Below are 20,687 nucleotides of genomic sequence, written 5' to 3'. Positions count from 1 at the left end.
AGGGAGAAAGCTCGTGGAGCTTGGACCAACTGCAGCAGACGTGTCTGAAGCCAAGGAATCTCGCTTGAGCTTCAGCACTTCAAGTTCATGTTTTTCTCGTGCTTCTCGCTCGGCACGTTCGTGTTCTCGTTGTTCCCGCTCGTATTCCCGTTGTTCCCGCTCGTATTCGCGCTCTTTCTCATGCTGCTCTCGCTCGTATTCGCGCTGTTCTCGCTCGCATTCGCGCTGAATCTTACGCTCTTCACGGGCATCATTCTCGCGCTGCTGTTCCTGATTATGCCGTGAGAGTATATACTCTTTAATTTCGGTTGGGTCCGAAAGACCCATTTCTTTGGCTTCCTGTAAAAATACAGTAGTAGCCATTTCGCTAATTTATTAAGCAAACCGAAATTCAGTACTGACTGCTTAGCGACGAATACTAATAAACAAAAGTAAAGAGTACAGACACAAGCTAGTGGTGACCAGTCTTATCCAGTTAACTGGCAAAGAATAAATCAAAAATGTAAATGACTGGGAAGACTCAATAATAAACACAATGGTACGGCGACTTCCCAGAAGCGAATAAAATTGTCTGGCGTTACCAAAAATAAACTAGAGTTAAGTATTCTATTGATTAATAAAGCAAAATTCACTTGTTAAATTAAGGGTAAACACCAGTAAGCTTGTGCCTATAAACTTTAATGATAAATACGTAAATATGAATGAGTGAGCACTATCTCGTGAATAGCTTTAGAGCTAGGAGTTAATATCCTGGAATGAGGTCGCCAATTGTCACGGGGTTTTTAAAATATCACGGTAATTTTGATATATAAATGGTTAAATATTATTTAAATTGATAATAATATTCAGTAATATTGAAGAGCAGAGACAATGATTGTCTTGCTACATCAAGCAACGATTACTTTACGCTGACTTGCTAAGATTCTCTAAGATCGAGAATTTATAAACTTTCTCAACAGTACACAGCAGAGACTAATTACTCACAATTGCTGAATTACTGTACTGTTAGCCTCTGGAGAAAGTTAATTCACCCCTGACAATAAATAACTAATACTAATAATAATAACATCAGGTTCTTGCTGATGCATTAACTCCTGGCACAACGGATTTTAAGTTAATACAACAAGACTGGTCTAAGTACCAGTTATGAATAGTAAATGTTTATGCAAGCTAAGGAGCTATATGGAAAATAAGTTTAATTTGGATTAAATGAAACAAGAGTTTACTTACATTAAGCTCAAGAAAGGAACTGTTAAATTTATTAATCACAAAAAATAAATTTAACGTTACAATTCAAATCAATTAAATGAGACGCACTCGCTCACTCACACAGAAGCTAAATACTTATGCCTAGGAAAAACACCTTAACTAAGCTCTTAAAACTAGGAAATACACAAAAGAAATACCAGTCGATGAATGCTATGTATCACCACTAAGGTGGGAGTACTGGGATTAACTGTACTAGTAGAGCTTGGGGTGCTAGCTGACCTCTCCACTTCTGAGCACAGAACCTTTCTCCGTCACAGCAAACACAAGACTGAGTAAGTCGTGGGAACAAAAGCGGAGCACTCGGCCGCATTTTTTAACAGTCGAATGAGCAGGGGCGAACAATAAAAAACAATAGTATCGCTCAGTACAGCACTTAGTGACGTGCATTAAATCGGTCACTTTTGAAAACGGTGACGAATGTTTTGAAAAGTATACTCCGAAATGGAGGGAGAAACAGTTAACTGAGCGATACACAGTGAGTTTTCCACTAATAGTTCGTGGCTTCTCACAAAAGGGAAATGTCGCGAATTGAATCGTGACACAGCATACTCTCCAGTACAAGTTTCTCTAACTACCAACACCAGACTACTTGCACAGTACATACTACACTTCCTTTTCCAAAATTTTAAAAAAGAACTGTAATCATGGCTTCAACATACATAGCCCCGGAGTTCCCGGAGGGGGGACCATAAATGCCCCCACCTTCCGCCACTCTCCCAGCGATGACCCAATCTGCCTGGAACCACTGTCTAACTCCCTTCTTCTTCATTTCTGCAACATTCGCGGCCTTTCCTCCAACTTTCGATCTGTTGAGCACCACTCCTCCTCCTCTAAACCTCACCTTTTCCGAACTGAGACTCAGCTGTCAGAGGCAATTGACAGCAAACCCTTTTCTGTATCCTCCTTTCTCTATACTCATTTCAAAGCCAATGGTGGCTGTTGTGTATATATACTCGACGATGTATCTTGCTCTTGTGTTCCTGAACTCGATTCTTCTGAATTCTCTACTGGCTTCGGCTTTCCTGTCATTCTCTGAGTTAATATATCTGCGCTCTTTACTTATCCCCTAATTCTACTGACTATCAAAAATTCTTTGACTATCATACTTCTATGATGGAACACTTTCTATCCATTTCTCCTTTCTCTGAAATCTCCTTTCTGGGATATTTCAATGTTTACCACCACTTTTGGCTCTCCTCTCCTTTCACTGATCCACCTGGTGAACAAGCCTACACCTTTTCTATCCTTAATGATCTAGAGCACCTTGTACAGCACCCTACCCGTATCCCTGACTGCCTTAGAGAGAGCACCAACATGCTTGACCTCTTCCTTACAACTAATCCTTCTGCTTACACTGTTAATCTCTTCTCTCCGTTGGGCTCCTCCGATCACAACCTTATCACCTTATCTTGTCCTATCGCTCCGGTACGGCCTGTGGACCCTCCAAAGTAACGTCATCTGTGGCACTTTGGACCTGCGGATTGGGAGGCCTTCAGGCAGTACTTCTTTGGTTTTCCCTGGAATGATTATTGCTTCCATGGCCGGGAGCCATCTGAGTGTGCCTTGCACACTACGGAGGTTATTCTGTCGGGCATGGAAGCATACATTCCTTTCTCATATATCCTTTGACTAATGCAAGAAAGCCTTGGTTTAATCACACTTGTTCTTATACTATCCGCAACAAGGAGAGGGCCTATGAAAGGTACCAGAGCCAACCCACCCCTGAATCACATTTTGCTTATGTTTCTGCCCAGAATCATGCTAAGTCTGGTCTTCGCTCTGCTAGAAATAATTTCATCCATACTAAATGCTCTCAACTCTCCAGCTCGAATTCTTCCCACTCCTCCTGGCATCTTGCCAAAAACCTTTCTAACAACTTTACCTCATCATCCTTCCCTTTTCTTTTCTACTCTGATGGCTCTGTAGCTATTTCTTCTACTGATAATGCAGATCTCTTTGCTCAGGCTTTCTCCTCCAATTCCACCTTAGACGATTCCAGTGCTGTTCCTCCATCACTTCCCCCCTCTGACTTCCTCATGGCTGACATTAAAATTTCTTCAACTGATGTATTTTCTGCCATCACAGGCCTCAATACTAGCAAGGCATATGGGCCTGTTGGAGTCCCTCCTGTTGTCCTCGCGACCTGTGCTTCTGTGCATACACCCTGCCTAGGCATACTCTTTCGTCTTTGTCTGTCAACTTGTACCTTTCCTTCTTGCTGGAAGTTTCCTTTCATTCAGCCAGTCCCAAAGAAGGGTGACCATTCCCAACCCTCTGACTATCGTCGAATTTCTTTAACATCCTGTATCTCAAAAGCTTTCGAATCAATTCTTAATAGAAATATTTTAAAGCATCTTTCCTATCACAACCGTCTTTCTGATCATCAGTATGGGTTCCGTCAGGGACGCTCCACTGGCGATCTTCTCACCTACCTTTCAGACTCCTGGTCATCCTCCTTTCGGGACTTTGGCGAAAGCTTTGCCATTGCGTTTGACAACTCAAAGGCTTTCGATTGAGTCTGGCATAAATCTTTAATTTCCAAGCTGCCCTCGTACAGTTTCTATCCTTCTATCTGTGCCTTCATCTCTGGCTTCCTTTCTGGTCGTTCTGTAGCCGCTGTTGTAGACGGCCATCGTTCTTCTCCTAGATTTATCAAAAGTTGTGTTCCTCAGGGCTCTGTCCTATCACCAACTCTCTACCTTTTATTCATCAATGACCTTCTAAGCTGTACAACTAACCCTGTCCGGTCATACGCTGATGACTCCACCCTTCACCTTTCCATTCGGTTCCCGCAACACCCATCTCAGCATTTACTTCAACAAACAAGGGATGAGGCTATGGCGCACCTAATGTCTGACTTGGTTCATATCTCTGACTGGGTTAAAAATAATCTTGTTTTTAATGCATCAAAGACTCAGTTCTTACAACTATCAACCCAACAAAATCTTCCACAAGTGTACCCACTAATGTTTAATAATATTCAGCTTAATGCTGCATCATCCTTGAACATGCTTGGGGTTTCATTTACTCGGGACTTATCTTGGAAAGATCATATTACATCTTTTGTAAAATCTGCTTCCAAGAGATTAGGTGTGCTAAGTCAGCGCCGTTCCTTCTTTACCCCTGCACAATTGTTGACTCTATACATGGGTTTTATCCGCCCTTGTGTGGAGCACAACTCTCATGTGTGGGCAGGTTCCCCACATGCAGCTCTTCTCAATAGGGTGGAGTCAAAGGCTTTTCGTCTCATTATCTCTACTTCTCTTACTGACTTCCTTCAACCTCTGTCTCTTCGCCGCACTGTTGCCTCTTTATCTCTTTTCTATCGCTACTTCAATGGTCACTTCTCCTCTTTACTGTCTGCTTGCATTCCTTCACCTCTTCGACAGGCGCGTAGTACCCGTCAAGCAGCAAACTCTCATCCCTTTTCTGTCCAGCTCTCTAATGCAAGAGTGAACCATTACTCCCAGTCCTTCATTTATGCAACAGGTCACCTCTGGAGCTGTCTCCCTCTGCCTGTATTTCCTACTTCCTATGATCTCCAGTCTTTCAAACAGTGTGTCCAGGGATCTCAAAATGAACTGATCTTGAATTTGGCTCTCTCGTATTTTTTTTTTCTTTTTTTTTAGAAGGAACAGTTATTGCGGGCTCATGGCCTTTGGTTCCTTCTTCTTCACATAAAAAAAAAATGTATGTTGCCAGGGTCCTAACTGTTCCCCAATTTTACATCCTAATTACCCTAACCTAACCTTACCTAACCTAACCTAACCTAACCTAACCTAACCTAAGCTTAGGAACATAGGTCTGGATTTTATACAAAAATTTTAAATGTAAGAAGTTACAAAAAAATACTTAAGGCTTTTTTTTTTTTGGGGGGGGGGGGGGAGTTTAATGCCAACCCTACCATGCAGGGTCACTTTGGCCAAAAAAACATAACAGGTCCGTGGCAAGGTGAAAGGCACTTATATGTTGACAGTTTTTTTTGTTTTTTTTTCCAACTACCGTGGTGTTGTGCATCACAGATATGCACCAGAAGGTCAGACTGTCAATAAACATTAGTACCTCAACGTTATCTGTCATCTTCATGGCATAGCTTGGCAGAAGAGACCAGACCTTTGGAAAGCGGCAAGTTGGAAGCTGCACCATAACAACCCCCCTGCCCATTTTTCTCAACTGTTTCAGGAATTTTTGGCCAATCACAACATCCTGCGGGTCTGACAGGCTCCCTACTCACCAGATATGGCTCTGTGCAACCTCTGGTTATTTCCCAGGCTTAGAACTCCGCTGATAAGTTCTTGATTTGAGACGAGAGAAGAAATTACGATGAATGTGACAAAGGACCTGCGGGAGATACAGAAAACAGACTTTGAAAAATGTTTCTGGCAGTGGAAAGAGCACTGAGCTATGTGTGTCAAGTCAGAAAGGGTCTACTTTGAAGGGGATTTTGGTCCTAGCTCAGAAGGTTAGCATTTTATTTTTTCAGAGCCTAAAGTTGGATACTTTCTGAACAGACTTCGTATCTATAGCCAGATGCCATAATCCCATAAGGGGTGGCTGTTTGACATTGTGTTAGTTGTTTTATGAGGAGGGGAACTAACGCTTCGCCAACCGACTTGTTGACACTTAGGGAACATGTATGGGTTGGTTATATGATTACCAACCACTCAGCATTGTAAATGGTTTTCTGGCTTACAGGAAACCACTAGGCTTGTCACTCAGTGTAAAGCTATCTAAAAAGGAAAGAAGAGTAATAAAAAGTGACAGGAAATATGGGAGAAACAGGAAGAGAGGGGGCAAACACAGAAAACAAATGATAAAGGTGAAGGAAGAAGCAGGCAGCAATATATCAAGTGAGTGGATGATGGTCACCACCACCTACCACTACTACAGTAGCTATTTGCCTGCTCTACAGTATGCACTTCACTCACCTGTAATAAATACCAAAATATTCTTAGTTCCTGTAGCTCCTCCTGTGGAAAGTATAGTAAACTCTCTGTTATCTGGCATAATTCACCCAAGCCCAACACTGGTGAAAGCAAAATTCCAGATATTTTATAGTACCCCCATCGGCTTGATATTTTGTGTTGAGCCGGATATTGTGTTATTATCCACCTCCAACTTCTATCCTAAAAACTTTCCCATGAGTAAACAATGAAAATTAAGCATAAAATACGGTAAAATAATGATATAATATAATAATATAGTATTACAGTGTTGGTTTGGTACCGTTTATGAGCCAGTTGATACACCTCAACACCAGATTTTGCATAGAACTGCTGGTTACATCCCATTTTGATGCCGAATATTGCATAATTTTGCCAGATATTGCATTGGGCTGCATATTGTGATGACAGATAATTCAGAATTTACTGTATTAAATGTTTACATAAATTTGCATGAATTTGGTCCTACCTTGTCTCCTTTATATTTACTGTACATAACTACATTCCATCCTCTTCTGTCTTTCTTTCCGTCAGTCTTTCCTTGTCCTTCTGCCTATGGATGACTTTATACTCCCCTTTCTGTCTTTCTTTCCTTCATTCTTTCCTCTTCCTTCTGCCTGTGGGTGACTCTACATTGAGTGACAAGGCAAATGGTTTCCTGTATGCCAGGGAACCATTTACTATGCTGGGTGGTAACCATATTACCAAATTTTGGCGCCTGGTGGTTTAGTGGGTAATTCCAGCACTTCAATCAGATTTAGCCGGTGAAGGTTCATATCCAAGGGGTGGTTGGGGTTTATTGTTCATGTAATGCCACTCAGGGATGAGTGAGGCTGGTCACTCTCATCTTAAATGTCAGGACCAACTTGCCTAGCCCTGGGCTCCTGTACTCCTCATGGGGCAATGTAGGATTGGATGATGAATGAATGAAAAAAAACTTGCATAGCAAATTGCATGCAGTTGGTCCAAATATCCATCTACACATTTCACTCACTTTTAATAAATAATGAAGTATTTTACTGCCTGTAGTTCCTTGTGTGGAAAATATTATATTTTTATGTGATTATCCATGCATATGGTGCCATCCTATGTGTTATGTACCTCATGTAGGCTATCTAGATGCCTGCTTTAGACTCTGCTCATTTCCGACTGTGTATCTACTCTCACTTTTAATATTTACAATGTAATAATTTTCTTAGTTCCCATACCTGAACAAGCATTCATTGTGGATAAGACAGGCCTATGGTGGAATGTATGTGAAGGAAACATGTTTGTAATCATTACAGTCACATTAGCATGACATGTGTGGCTGTTTAAGAACTATCTCTGTCTGTCTATTGCCAGATGTTTAATTCCGCAAGGGGTTTCCACAAACAATTTGCTTCCATGTCGCCCTGTTCCCTGCCATTTCACTGCCCTGCTCCCACCTCACCCCCGCCTCTCTCATATACCTCTCCACTCCATCCCTCCACCTCATCCTTGGCCTCTCCCTCCCTCTCCTTCCCCTGCACCTCACTCACATACACTTTCCTCGTGTGTCTCTCGCTGTCCATCCTCTCCACATGGCCAAACCACCTCAATGTGCAAGAATTATATAATGATTATATAAAGGTTGCCATCAGAAAATCAATATCAGGATGAGTTTTGTGTATTGACAGGGAGACCTGTGTAGAGTTTTACAGGGGTTTTACCCCCAGTTGAGGGGTTGGAGGAGTAATATGGCATTATTTATTAAAAAAGAAAAAAAAAAAAAATTACAGGGCCTTGGCTGAATTATGATAGATAAAGGAGGGATTGCTGTAATGGGAATGCTGCAGTATGTTTATGAGTAGTTGCTGATATTTGTGAGAGCCTGGGTGCCCTGAGGTCCTAAGTGTTTCAGATGGAGGTCGCTAATGCCAGCCAGCCCTGTACATGCAGAGTTCTTTGTTTTCATGATAATTTTATGAGTCTGTTCTGGAATGGAAAGAAGTTGCATGGTGATCAGGTGGAAAGGACTTCCTGTGTTGAGGGAGTTGTTTTTCAGGCTCAGCATGTTTTTGCTTTGAGTGACTTATGTTTTTGCAGTCATTCATGAATGTGTCTGCATGTTCTTTGTAGGAAAGGGATGTGTTGGATGCTGGAGGTGATGGCAGCATGGGTCTTGGAGTTGCATGTTTGTGATATAGTGGTACTGTTGTCTTGTAGAGCTGAGAGGGGTGTGTGGAGCGATTAAGTGTTATCACAAAGGCCTTTCAGTTTTCTATTCTCTATTTACAGTGAACCCCCCACCTAATTACACGGGTTCCTCTTGTGATTTTTACCATTTATGCGGAGAGGTAACCCCCACCCAGATTCTTCTTATGCAGGAAAGAATCTTGTTTGTGTGACAAAATCCCAGAAATTGACTCCCCAGAAACATCTTCTGTCAGGCACTAACAGTTGAAAACCCCTAACAATGACATGTCAACATGACCTGGCACCACATGTCCCCGTGCATGTTCATGTTAACATTTTATTATCTTCCTCACAAGGAGCTACAAGCACTAAGAATATTTTATTATTTATTAAAAGTGAGAGTAATATGTGTAGATGGATATGAGTTGAACCAAAAGCAGGCAACTAGCTATGTAAGTTATGTAACACAGAGGAGGCAGCCAGGCAACCTCACCCTGCCAAAGTCTGCATGTATGTTTATGGAAAGATGTGATTTTTTTTCCACAAAAGGGACTACAAGCACTAAGAATATATTGTCCCATATTAAAAGTGAAAGAGATGTGTATAAATGGATATGAGTAAAACCGGAAGCAAGCAACTAGCTACCTAAGTTACATAACATAAAGCAGACGATCGTGCCTGCACATCTGCATGCATGTTTACAAAAAAATTCTATTATTTTCCTCAGAAGGAGCTACAGGCACAAAGAATATTTTGTTATTTACTAGAAATGAGAGTGGAATGCATAGATGGATATGAGTAGAACCAAGAGCAGGAGACTAGCTACGTCATTTACATAACAAAGTAGAGAGCCTGGCACTGCACATCTGTGCACATGTTTGCATAACATTTTATTTTTTCTCACAAGGAGCTACAGGCACTAAGAATATTTTATTATTTATTAAAAGTGAGAGTGAGATATGTAGATGGATATAAGTTGAACCGAAAGCAGGCTACTAGCAAAGCTACATAACATAAAGGAGATATCCTGGTGACATCACCCTGGCACCGTCTGCATGCATGTTTATGGAAATATTTTATTACAGTATTTCCCAGAGAAGGAAATATGGGCACTAAGAATTTAGTTATTAAAAATGAAAGTGATACACCCCTTTCTGACACCCAAGCATCACTCCATCCCCGTCATGGTAAGTGATCACCACTTATTTACTACTTTGTACACTCTGTTTTACCCTTCTGTATGCCCAGTGATCGTCATAGAGGTTGTATGTTTACTACAATAAATATTAGGTATTATCTGGAGTGGTTCAGAATTTTTCAAGAAGGCCAAGCAGAGGACTTTGAGAAAATTTTTAGATTTCACCATTCCAATTAGCCTTATAACATGGGTTTCTATGGTACCATTTGTGCAATTTTGATTTCTGCAAAACAGTTCAGTGATTAATTAGCCATGTAATTGGAGGGTTTACTGTACTAATTTTGTTGTTGATCTCATTGTTTACTTCTTGGAACCATGTGTTGGTGTCTAGTGTGTGTGGATGGAGGGGAGGTGTAATTAAGTCTGTCATGTTGTTTTATGAGGCAGGCAGTCTCTGGTGTAAAGAGTAGGCTGTAATGTCTTCTGTTGCTTCATGGAATGTGACTTTTGTCAGTGTTGGGTATGATGTTGAACTTTGTAATGTGCTTGTTGATGTTGGTGATGAGTGTGTTATTTAGTGTGCTGAAGTGTTGCTCTGTTTCATTTGGGAATTTTGTTCATTCTCCTTTCTTGCAATTTGTGTATGTGAGGGAGGATCACTTCAGTATGGATTGTGTTTCTGTTGTGATAATGATATGATCTGCAGTGAGTTTGGGCTCCATTTGCCTGTTGTGTTGAGTGCAAATGCAGGTGAACAGGATGTGATGGCTGGGGAGGAGTGAGTGTGGTTTGCCTGATGAGGGGCGTGGATGTATTGTGATGTGTCAGTAAGTATGTACATGTTTTTGGATTGTGAAGGAATGTCGAGGACCTTGTGGTTGTTTCGATTGTGTGTGTGTGTGTGTACCTGACAGTTTTTAACATTTAATCCGTAACAATGAGCGAGTTAGGTGTCTCTGCTGGGGGAGGAGCTGAAGGTTATATTGCATTTGTACAATGTGTGAGGTGTCGGGGGAATGTAAATGTTGATTTCTTGTTTGTGACCAGATTTGACAGAGTGACTATTTCAAATGTTGTCATTCTGGAAAAGTAATTGTGTTGTTTTGTGTTTTTGTAGAGAACTGATGGGTGAATATATATGTAATGAGGCTTCTCCCATGGCCCTCAGTTCTGTGTTAGCAGATAATGGTAAGCAGTGTATGTTTGCTTCATTTGATAGACTGAAATACAATACTGCAAATCAGAATTGTTGGGGACTGTAAATAAAATGTTCAAATATCATACTTTGTTTCAGACTCTGGTTGTGCATTGCAAAAAAGTGGAAAGTCTGATGCTTGCAGACTGTCCATGGTTTGGCAGTGGATGTTTACAGGTTGTCACTCTGCATCTGGTAAGTCTCTCTGTTTGTCATCGTTTTGAAGTTACCTTGTGCCTTCTAGGGAACCTTTTCACAGATTTGACCTTTCCAAACCCTCCAGGCTTCTTTATGCATATACATTTTGCTTTGCTGTTTCAACAGTTCTTCTGTTGCTTGCTATCCTAGGGATTCACATAACTTGAGGTCTTTCTCTTGCAGCATTACTATAACCATACTGTTAAACATCTGGCATATATTCATAAGTCAATCCACTTGTCTGTCATCATCCCCACTGCACCACACTACATGCTATCAGCTGTTTCTTCCTGAAAGTTTTCATATGTTGTACAGGTACAGTTGCCTCCAAAGTTCTCTTCATCCTCCTGCTTCTTATTAATACATAACTATCTACCACACTACATGCTATCAGCTGTTTCTTCCTTAAAGTTTTCATATGTTGTACAGGTACAGTTGCCTCCAAAGTTCTCTTCATCCTCCTGCTTCTTATTAATACATAACTATCTATCTATCTATAGCCCGATGCCCTAATCCTGCAAAGGGTGGCCACAGACAAAACGCCTCCAAGTCGCTCTGTCACCCACCATTTGACTACCCTCCCCCCAACTCACCCCCCCCTCCCTCATATACCTCTCAACTCCATCCCTCCACCTCATCCTCAGTCTACCCCTCCCTCTCCCTCCCTCCACCTCACCTACATACACTCTCTTAGTCAGTCTTTCATTCTTCATTCTCTCCACATGTCCAAACCACCTTAGTGTATTTCTCCTAATCTTCTCAACCACATCCACATCCACCTCACAACGTTCCTTCACTTCTTCATTCGTCAACCTGTCCCTCCATGTCACTCCACATGCTCTTTTCAAGTAACTCATTTCCACTGCTCTCACTCTTGACTTGTTCCCCTCTTGCAAGGTCCATGCCTCGCTTCCATACGTCAGGGTAGGTATCACAATAGTAATCACTCCAATATCCGACGTAATAGAGCCATAGGTAGGTCCGGATATTGGGCCCCAGCTTATGGACTTGTACTTATGGACCCTAACTCAGAGAAACACCTATACAACTCCCTCTGGACATGCATAGCACCTATTTAAGACCCAAACACACCAATAAGGCACATAAATGAAATAAATGCAAAAGAAACATAAAATGAGGGTTTAGAAGTATGTTCATACAGTAATAAACATTCTGGTGACTGGCTCCTGGACTGGTACTTATGGACCCTAACCTAGCCTAACTCAGAAAAACACCTTCCTACTGCACATGCATAGCTCCTAACACCCTATTCACACCAATAAAGGACATTAAAGAGTGAAATGAGGTAAGTATAGTATGGAAAAAAGTACAGTATGAAACATTCTGCCTACTTACAGCAAGTCCATAGCCACCTCGAATTATGGGTGGAAAAAATTCGTTTTTTTTTTTTTTTTTTTTTTTTGGGGGGTCCGGACCATTTTGGCGTCCGGATATTAGAGTGATTACTTATCATGCAGTGACTTCTTAACTTCCATACTCACCTCTCTATTTCTCATCACTGCTTCTAGTGAACCAACAACCTTCCTTCCCTGCTGTACTCTTTCACGCACTTCATCCCCCAAAGTTCCATCCTTACTCATCACACTACCCAAGTACTTGAATGAACTCACACTCTCCATATCCTCACCATCCAACCTCACTGTACATTCTGTGACTTCATTCCTCTCAAACACCATAACTTTACTCTTGTTTACATTAACTTTCAGCTTCCTCTTCCTACACACTGTCCCAAATTCATTCACCAAACCTTGCAACTCCCATTCATCTTCACTCAGCAATACTGTATCATCAGCAAACAGCAACAACAACAAAAAAGTTACATCTCAAAAATCCAGTTTACGGTGAATTTCCCATTATAACGATATTGCCATCGGAAAATTTCGTACGAAGCACCAGGCCCACACAAGGCGACCATCCCTCGTGTCAGGCAAGATGGCAGCCCCGACGTGCAGAGCATTGTTTTGGTTCAGTTGTGTATTTTGCTACCCCTTCAAAGCCCTGTCTTTTCTACACATTTACGTGTGCCCCCCTGCCATTGTCACCTCTCAGCCAAGCATTGAACTACAGTATACATCGTGTAGCACCAGGCCAGTGTTATGCAGGTGTGATTAATGTGTTGTTGCAACGATTTACTGTATGTGAGTAATGCTGCCTATACTGGTGTGATAGTGTTTGCTTTGGTCTTGGAGACAACTTGGACCAATGGAGGAAGTGATTAAGGTGGGTTGTCATTTTTGTTTGACTGATTCCTTGATTATGTACATGTGTGTAAAGTGGGGAAAAATAGAGAAGAGTGGGGTGAAAAGGGGACTTTGGGCTAACGTCCAGAACCAAATTGCATTTTTTCCCATAGGTTTAGTTATTTGTATGGAGCAGTTTTCTGTGGCACAGGCTCGGTTCACAACTTGACTGTGTGTACACCCACCACAAATTGACATAGGACCTACACACAGAATTGCTGTGGGAGAGTTGTCTGTCTTTGCTGTGTGTTTCCACCTCTACCAAGTGAATTTTTTGGGCAAGAAGTATCTGGCAACTCCTCTGGTGTTGGCAGGAGGTGGTGAAACACTCAGCATGTCAGTGCTTGCCCAGAAGCGAGAGTGGGAGTACACGCTTCCATCGCTCCGAGCTTGCATCTCCGTCTTTTTTCTTATGCATTACACTTTGCCCTGTTATTTTCCTAGAGTCAAGTTGTCATGCCTGGAAAGTACTGCTCAAGGGATGAGAGGGTCCATATCATTGCATGGAGGCAGGATAATGTCCCTATCAGCACGATTTGTGAACGTATTGGACACGCAAAGTCGACCATCATGAAGATTCTTGCTGCAGCGTGCGGCCTGCCACCAGATGTCATACCAGAGCACAAGCATGGCAGTGGAAAGAAGAGGAGGACTTCCAGAGGTACAGATATGCTTCTGAAGAGGGAAGTAATCAAGAATCCTCAACTGACAGCAGCAGAATTAAAGAGAATGCATCCCTAGCTGTTACAAGACATCTCAATTCAAACTATCCAACACCGCATGCAGAAGGAGCTGGGTTTGCCAAGCTGCACCGGAGCCAAGAAACCACTTCTCACTGACCGCATGAAGAAGCACCGCATTCAGTTTGCCAAGAAGTATGCACACTGTACATCGGATGAGTGGAGAAAAGTTATGTTTTCCGATGAAAGCACATTTCAAGTGTTCCAGGTGCATCCTGCCAAGGTTCGTCACCCTGCCTCCCGTAGTCGATATGACCCTGCTTACATGGTGCCGACTGTTAAACACCCACAATCAGTAATGGTATGGGGATGTTTCTCATGTGAAATGGGAAGGGAAAGCCTCTACTTTCTTCCTGAGAACTTGCTGAGGAATGGTGGTAGGTATCTTCAAGTTCTGAAAGATCATTTGAGGAGTCTCGTGGACAAGGGGCGAATGCGCCACCCCCATCAAAAATGAGTTATGCATGTTTTCCGATAGATGGAAGCACTGAAAATCTCGTGGTGAAGAGCGTTTTCCGATTCCGACCCATGTGGGTTCAGAATTCTAGGTTCAATCTCCCTTGTTTTGCACACGTGGAGGGGAGGAGAAGGGCGGGGAGGGTCTGTGATTTCAGAGCGGTAGGGGCGAATGTCGACATGTGCCCAGCCAATGGGCGAGCGGCTCCCTCTGTCAGAGTTAAAGGGCCGCCTGTCAACCTATCAGACGCACGCTAGCACCCCCGCTAGTCATCCCCCCAAGCACGTGAGTGAAGCCTGGCATTCTTTACACTCCGCATTACTTTGAGATTACGAATTAATTACTCGGTGTCATGGCGAGTACTACCAACCAGGATAACACGAATACACCGCCGCTCGTGCCTTCACGCAAAAGAAGGCCCGAGACCTGGCTAAAGTCCCAGAAAAAGGCCAAAAGAGACAGTGGTGAGGGGTATGTCAACAGGTATGGAGCTGTTGTGGATGAGAAGAGGGTAGGCCCGGCTTGTACCTGTAAGAACAAGCGTTACGAAAAAGTGGGGTTGGAGGATGTGAACAATTTATTTAAGGCATATTGGGCACTGAAAAGCCATGACCTTCAGTCACAGTATATTAATGCCAGGGTGCACACAAAAGAAATTGCAAGGCCAAGAGTGAAGGGGAAGGAAAGCAGAAAGAAGCATGGGAAAAGTTACACTGTGGTGGTTGATAATGTTACTATTAATGTCTGTTTCATTGCCTTTCTAAATATTCATGCCATTACTGACAAGCAAGTGCGAAATGTGTTGGCCAAGGCCTCTCCCTCCCCCACTGCCACCCCAGCCCCGGACCAACGTGGCTGCCAAGAACCTCCAAACAAGACGGCCCCCGAGCTACTTGAGATGGTTGAAGGGTTCTGCAAAAAACTCCCTATATGCCAGTCCCATTACTCAAGGGTAAAGAACCCAGACAAGGTGTACCTGCCCCCGGGGTCTAGCTGGACCGGCCTGTATGAATCGTTCCAGGATTACATGGAGGAGAAGGGACTGGAACGTAATGCCATTATTCTGTCCTGGTTTGTAGCCAACGTACAGGATTACAAGATAAGCATCAGTGCTCCCAAAAGCGACACCTGCTCCACCTGTGACACATTTAAGATACAGTTCGAGTTCCTGGATCCTGTGGCCGACAAGGAAAAAATTGCGTCCCTGACCCTCAAGAGGCATGAGCATCAGTGCCACGCCGAGATAGGCAGAAATTTCATTGATGTCTACACACAAGACAAGACACCCACAGTTTTTGCCATCGCAGTGGACTTGCGGCAGACACTGCCCACACCACGACTGACTACAAGTGCCCAGTATTACAGATGCAAAATGTGGACATATAATCTGGGGATCCACGACCTGAAAGCCAACCATCCATACTTCTATGTGTGGAACGAGAGCGAGGCCAGGCCAGGCTCGTGTGAGGTGGCCAGCTGTCTCCTCCATTTTATCAAGAATTATGTGCCCAATGATATCCTAAAATTCTTGGTCTTTAGCGACAACTGTGCAGGGCAAAACAAAAATATCAACATCGTGCTCCTATACCTCCGCCTGCTTCACTCAAACCAGTTCTTCTCAATACACCACTACTACTTGGAGCCTGGGCACAGCTACCTGCCCTGTGACTGGGATTTCGGTGTGTTAGAAAAGCACCTCAAGGGCAAGGAAGTATACACAACTGAGCACTACATGACGCTCATGAAGTCCTGCCGAAAATCAGACCCAGCCATCGTAGTCAGGATGACAGCCGATGACTTTTTTAACTTTGACGTCCTTCAGCGGCACATGACCAAGGCCCGGCAGACGAACGTAGGCTTCAAGGCAGCTCGGCGCATTATGGCAGATAATGACTACCTCCAGGGTGTCAAGGTGTGTGGGGGGTATAGCGACAACTACCACGAGGTACGAGAGTGGAAACTACAGAAGGGCAGGTCGGAGGAGCACGACCCTGCGTTTGACCTCGCACAGGTAGACCTCCTAAAGAAGTACCCCTCAGGTGTACCTATGAATAGGAAGAAGCTACAACACCTCAAGGAGCTCCTTCAGTACATCCCTGTGGCATACACACATGCATACACCACCCTGTTTGCAACCCAAGACAACATGGATGAGGAAAGAGTGAAGTTGTGGACGCACCACACCACCCATCGCCAACTCCCACCTTCACCGCCACGGAAACAACCACTACCACCGTACCACCACAACTCCCACCACACCCCACCCGCACCCCACCACACACCGCCCCACGCAACACATCACCCACCAACTCCCCACGTGCCCAACCACCATCACCGCCGACGCCCATCCTCACCACCACGACTACCAGATCACGACGCATCATCCGCCCACCATCTACATACACCCCCACACCTCCATCTTCCCCCCCTGCTCCCCATTTCCCAACACATGCCACCCACACCCCAAACACCACCCCCATTACCCTCCCCCTTCATCAGGCATCGTGGAAACATCCAACGAGAAAAATTGAGAGCGTGCTATGGCGCCTCCACGACCGCCCACCCATCAGGATCCGACGGACACCCCAGCTTCTCCACCTCCTACGCCAGACAAACCGCCCATCCTCCATCCGTCTCTCTTTCAACCCCCACCGAGAGCCAAACACCATAACCCACCACTGGACAAACCTCCTGCAACACCTTACCCCGATCCACAAGACGTTCACTTCCACCACCTACCACCTGCAGTCACGGGGTCGTGACTTTTTCAAAGACGACGGTGGTAAAATGCCCGCCGCCGGACCATCCACCTCGCCACCTCACCACTGGGCCACCACCACCACACCACCCCAGGAAGGGACAATGGGGGGGCTAATGACCCAGGGCAAGAGGGTCACCCAACCACCACTGACCTGTGCCCCTTTTCCCCGCAACTGCCCCGACACCAGGTGAGCCAGGATCAGAGACAACCTCACGGGCGGGCTAACCATCGACAGCAGTGGGGTGGGACTGATAAAAAGTCAGTCCCTAGTAGCTTTTTGGCGACGGCCATAGTTACACCCCTCAAGGGCAGGAGGCCCTTTGGTGAGCCACGAGGTGTCCCCACCTCTGCCACAGTGAGCCACGAGGGAGCAATACCCTCTGCCACACCAATAGTGAGCCACGAGGGGCTAGTACCCTCTGCCAAAGTGAGCCACGAGGGAGAAATACCCTCTGCCACAAACGGCAGGAGGCCCAATAGTGAGCCACGAGGGGCCAGTACCCTCTGCCACAGTGAGCCACGAGGGAACAACACCCTCTGCCACACACCCAATAGTGAGCCACGAGGGGCCAGTACCCTCTGCCACAGTGAGCCACGAGGGAGAAATACCCTCTGCCACAAACAGGGCAGGAGGCCCAATAGTGAGCCACGAGGGGCCAGTACCCTCTGCCACAGTGAGCCACGAGGGAACAACACCCTCTGCCACATACCCAATAGTGAGCCACGAGGAGCCAGTACCCTCTGCCACAGTGAGCCACGAGGGAGAAATACCCTCTGCCACATACAGGGCAGGAGGCCCAATAGTGAGCTACGAGGGGCCAGTACCCTCTTGCCACCCCAAGGGTAAGAGTCCCTAGTAGAAAGCAAAAAGTGGGTCCCAGGGTAAAGCAACCTGGAGCCACGGCTGTGACAGACAGGAGAGAGAGTCGCCCCCGTGCTGCCCTCCCTGTATATAAGAGAGAACACGGTCTCCGTGTGCACTCTACCTTCAGCGTTCCCCTGTGGGAATAGCTGGACACCACTCGGAAGAGTTGCCCCGAAGGTGTCACCGGAGCGGAGGCAAAGTCCCAGTCCGGACCTGCCTCCTACTCCTGGGAAATTCTTGTCTTCTCCAGGCACCAGCAGGAGACGAGGCCGCAGCCCAACCCTGACGGCGCTTCCCCTGGCAGACCTCCGCAGCCCCAGGACCCCCAGGCGAGCCCAGCAGCCTACCAGCGTGAGTAACGCTGACCCCCTCACACCACGGAGCCTCCGACGCCAGACCCGCCTCCTCCAATTGTTTGGCCCCAGCCCCGAGGGCCACCACCCCAGGTTGAGGCCCCAGACAGGCAGGCCTCCCTGCACCACACTGACGAGACCCTGAGCTGAGGGTCTACCCCAGGTCGAGGCCCCAGATAGGAGGGCCTCCCTGCAACTCACCGATGGACCGGACCCGGGTAGTGACTCCCCTGCGGGTAGTGCGTCGCCCACCACGGGTAGAGTCCACTGAGGTCCTCCCCCTCGACCAGAGTGACAGAGTGAATTAACCCAGGAAAAATGGGTAGATCAGTGACGCCCCCTTCGACCTAAATATACCCGAGAAAGAGGAACAGGAACAGTGACAGAGGACATAGTGCGATCCAGAGGAAGTCAACAGATAAGTGTTATTAATCCCAATAAACTCACATGCCCCTTAAAAGAAAGTAATTCAACAATAGTAAGTAAAGTGTTGTCCCCCTCCCAGAATAGAGGAGTTTCCCCGTCAGTGTGAACGGCAGTCGGGTGCGCGGGAAACCTGAAACCCCAAGGAGAGTGTCGCCGCGCCTAGTTAACTGAGTCGAGTGTCATGATCCGCACCCTGCCTTTCTTGTAGTAATACTCCTCCCCTAGACTCTTAATCTTGTGTATTCCTTTTACTACTGTGAGTATAGATATTTTGGGCTTTAATGAAAGACAATCACCCCCCCCCCCACTTATAGAACCACAAGCCATTGTTAAATGTGATCATATTGTGTGTTGAGTACAATGGTATCCCGTGTTATCCCAGCCTAACTCTGTGTCTCTGTATCCTATATCCTAAATATCACTCTGTGTTATGCTGAGTGTTTTTAGGCCGACTCCTCGTACTAAAGACACTAGCTACTGAGCGGGGTCCTTTTTCCGGACCGGAAGTAATGCACTAACTAGGGAACAGGACATAAAAACTAGGCAGTCCACCTTTAACACATCTATTACCTTAATTACAACACCTTAACAATATCACATAGGATGGCACTATAAACAGAGGATACAGATATACAGAGTTACGTTAGTGTAATATGGGATATTCACACACTCCCTAATGATGCTTTATAATAGGTTAAGAGTCCGTGAGTGGATGGGGTTCACTTGTATCAAAGTCCAAAAGGTCTTAGTGTGTCGGGGCAATAGAGATGTCTGGGCTTGATGAGCCGAGGAGGGATTATTACTATAAATTAACAAGGGAGGTAGAGCACTAGAGTTCACTGTTTAGGCTCGGCGCGGCAACTCTCGCCCGCGCGAACACTGACAAGGGGGGAGACTACTCTGGATTGGACTTTGGGATAGCACTGCCCGGATGAACCTGGAACTTATAGTCTTTGTTAGGGGAAGGTATTTACGGACACTTTTTGGTGTAATCCCGCTGGTTCACTCTGTCACTGGATCACTACAGGAAAGGGAAAGTCACTATTCTTGCCCGAGTTTCTGGGGCGATATCACTTTGTCACTGAAGGTGTAGGTCCTCACTCTGGTCACGGTGCAGGGAGACCCTCTTGCCTGGGGTCTCGACCTGTTGTAGGCCCTCCTCTGGTCACGGTGCAGGGAGACCCTCTTGCCTGGGGTCTCGACCTGTTGTAGGTCTTCCTCTGGTCATGGTGCAGGGAGACCCTCTTGCCTGGGGTCTCGACCTGTTGTAGGCCCTCCTCTGGTCACTATGAAGGGAGGCCTGTCGGTGTTGGCCCTAGGGACTGGGGCCAAACAGGTGTAGCAGGCGGGCCTGACGTCGTAGGGTCTGCGGCAGGGGGAGGTCGGCGTTGACGGGTTGCCGGGCTCGCCTAGGGGTCCGAGGACTGCGGAAGTCTACCGGGGGACGTGCCGTCAGGTGTGGGCTGCGGCCTCGTCTCCCGCTGGTACCTGGGGAAGACAAGAATTTCCCGGGGGTGGGAGGTAGGTCCCGACTGGGACCAGGCCTCTGCTCAGGTGACACTTTAGGGGTAACTCCCCCGGGTGGTGTCCGGCTACTCCTGCAGGAGTTAGCTGGCTCTAGAGGACACTCGGAGGCCGTGGTCTCTCTTACACTTATGGAGAGTAGCACAGAGGCGACTCTTTCTCTTGTCTTTACAATTGCCGTGGCACCAGGTTGATCGATCCTGGGACCCACTTGTGGCGGTGTGTGAGGGTCTCTTACCCTTAGAGTGGCTAGGGGCGTGAGCCCCGTACAATCCACTATTGGGCCTCCTGCCCTATTTGTTATAGAGGGCTCTCTTCCCTTGTCAAAGGACCTCCTGTCCTGATTGTGGCAGAGGGTATTACGCCCTCGTGGCTCACTGTGGCAGAGGATACAAGCCCC

The 20,687-nt window shown here is 45.8% G+C and overlaps 1 protein-coding gene across 1 annotated transcript in view; it reads left to right on the top strand.

Moving 5' to 3' along the window:
- Positions 1–20,687, top strand: part of LOC145406742 (uncharacterized) — a 121,770-nt gene that overhangs the window by 38,810 nt on the left and 62,273 nt on the right. The window contains exon 4 of the mRNA XM_080277839.1: positions 10,802–10,897. Within this exon, the coding sequence (XP_080133965.1) occupies positions 10,802–10,897 (96 nt within the window). The remainder of the gene's footprint in view (positions 1–10,801; positions 10,898–20,687) is intronic.

The sequence above is a fragment of the Coenobita brevimanus genome, chromosome 71 (genome assembly GCF_032717465.1).
Source record: "Coenobita brevimanus isolate Jiangsu-jjx chromosome 71, ASM3271746v2, whole genome shotgun sequence".
Lineage (NCBI taxonomy): Eukaryota > Metazoa > Arthropoda > Malacostraca > Decapoda > Coenobitidae > Coenobita > Coenobita brevimanus.
Note: the sequence above shows the minus strand (reverse complement) of the source record. Positions and strands in the feature narration are given on the sequence as shown.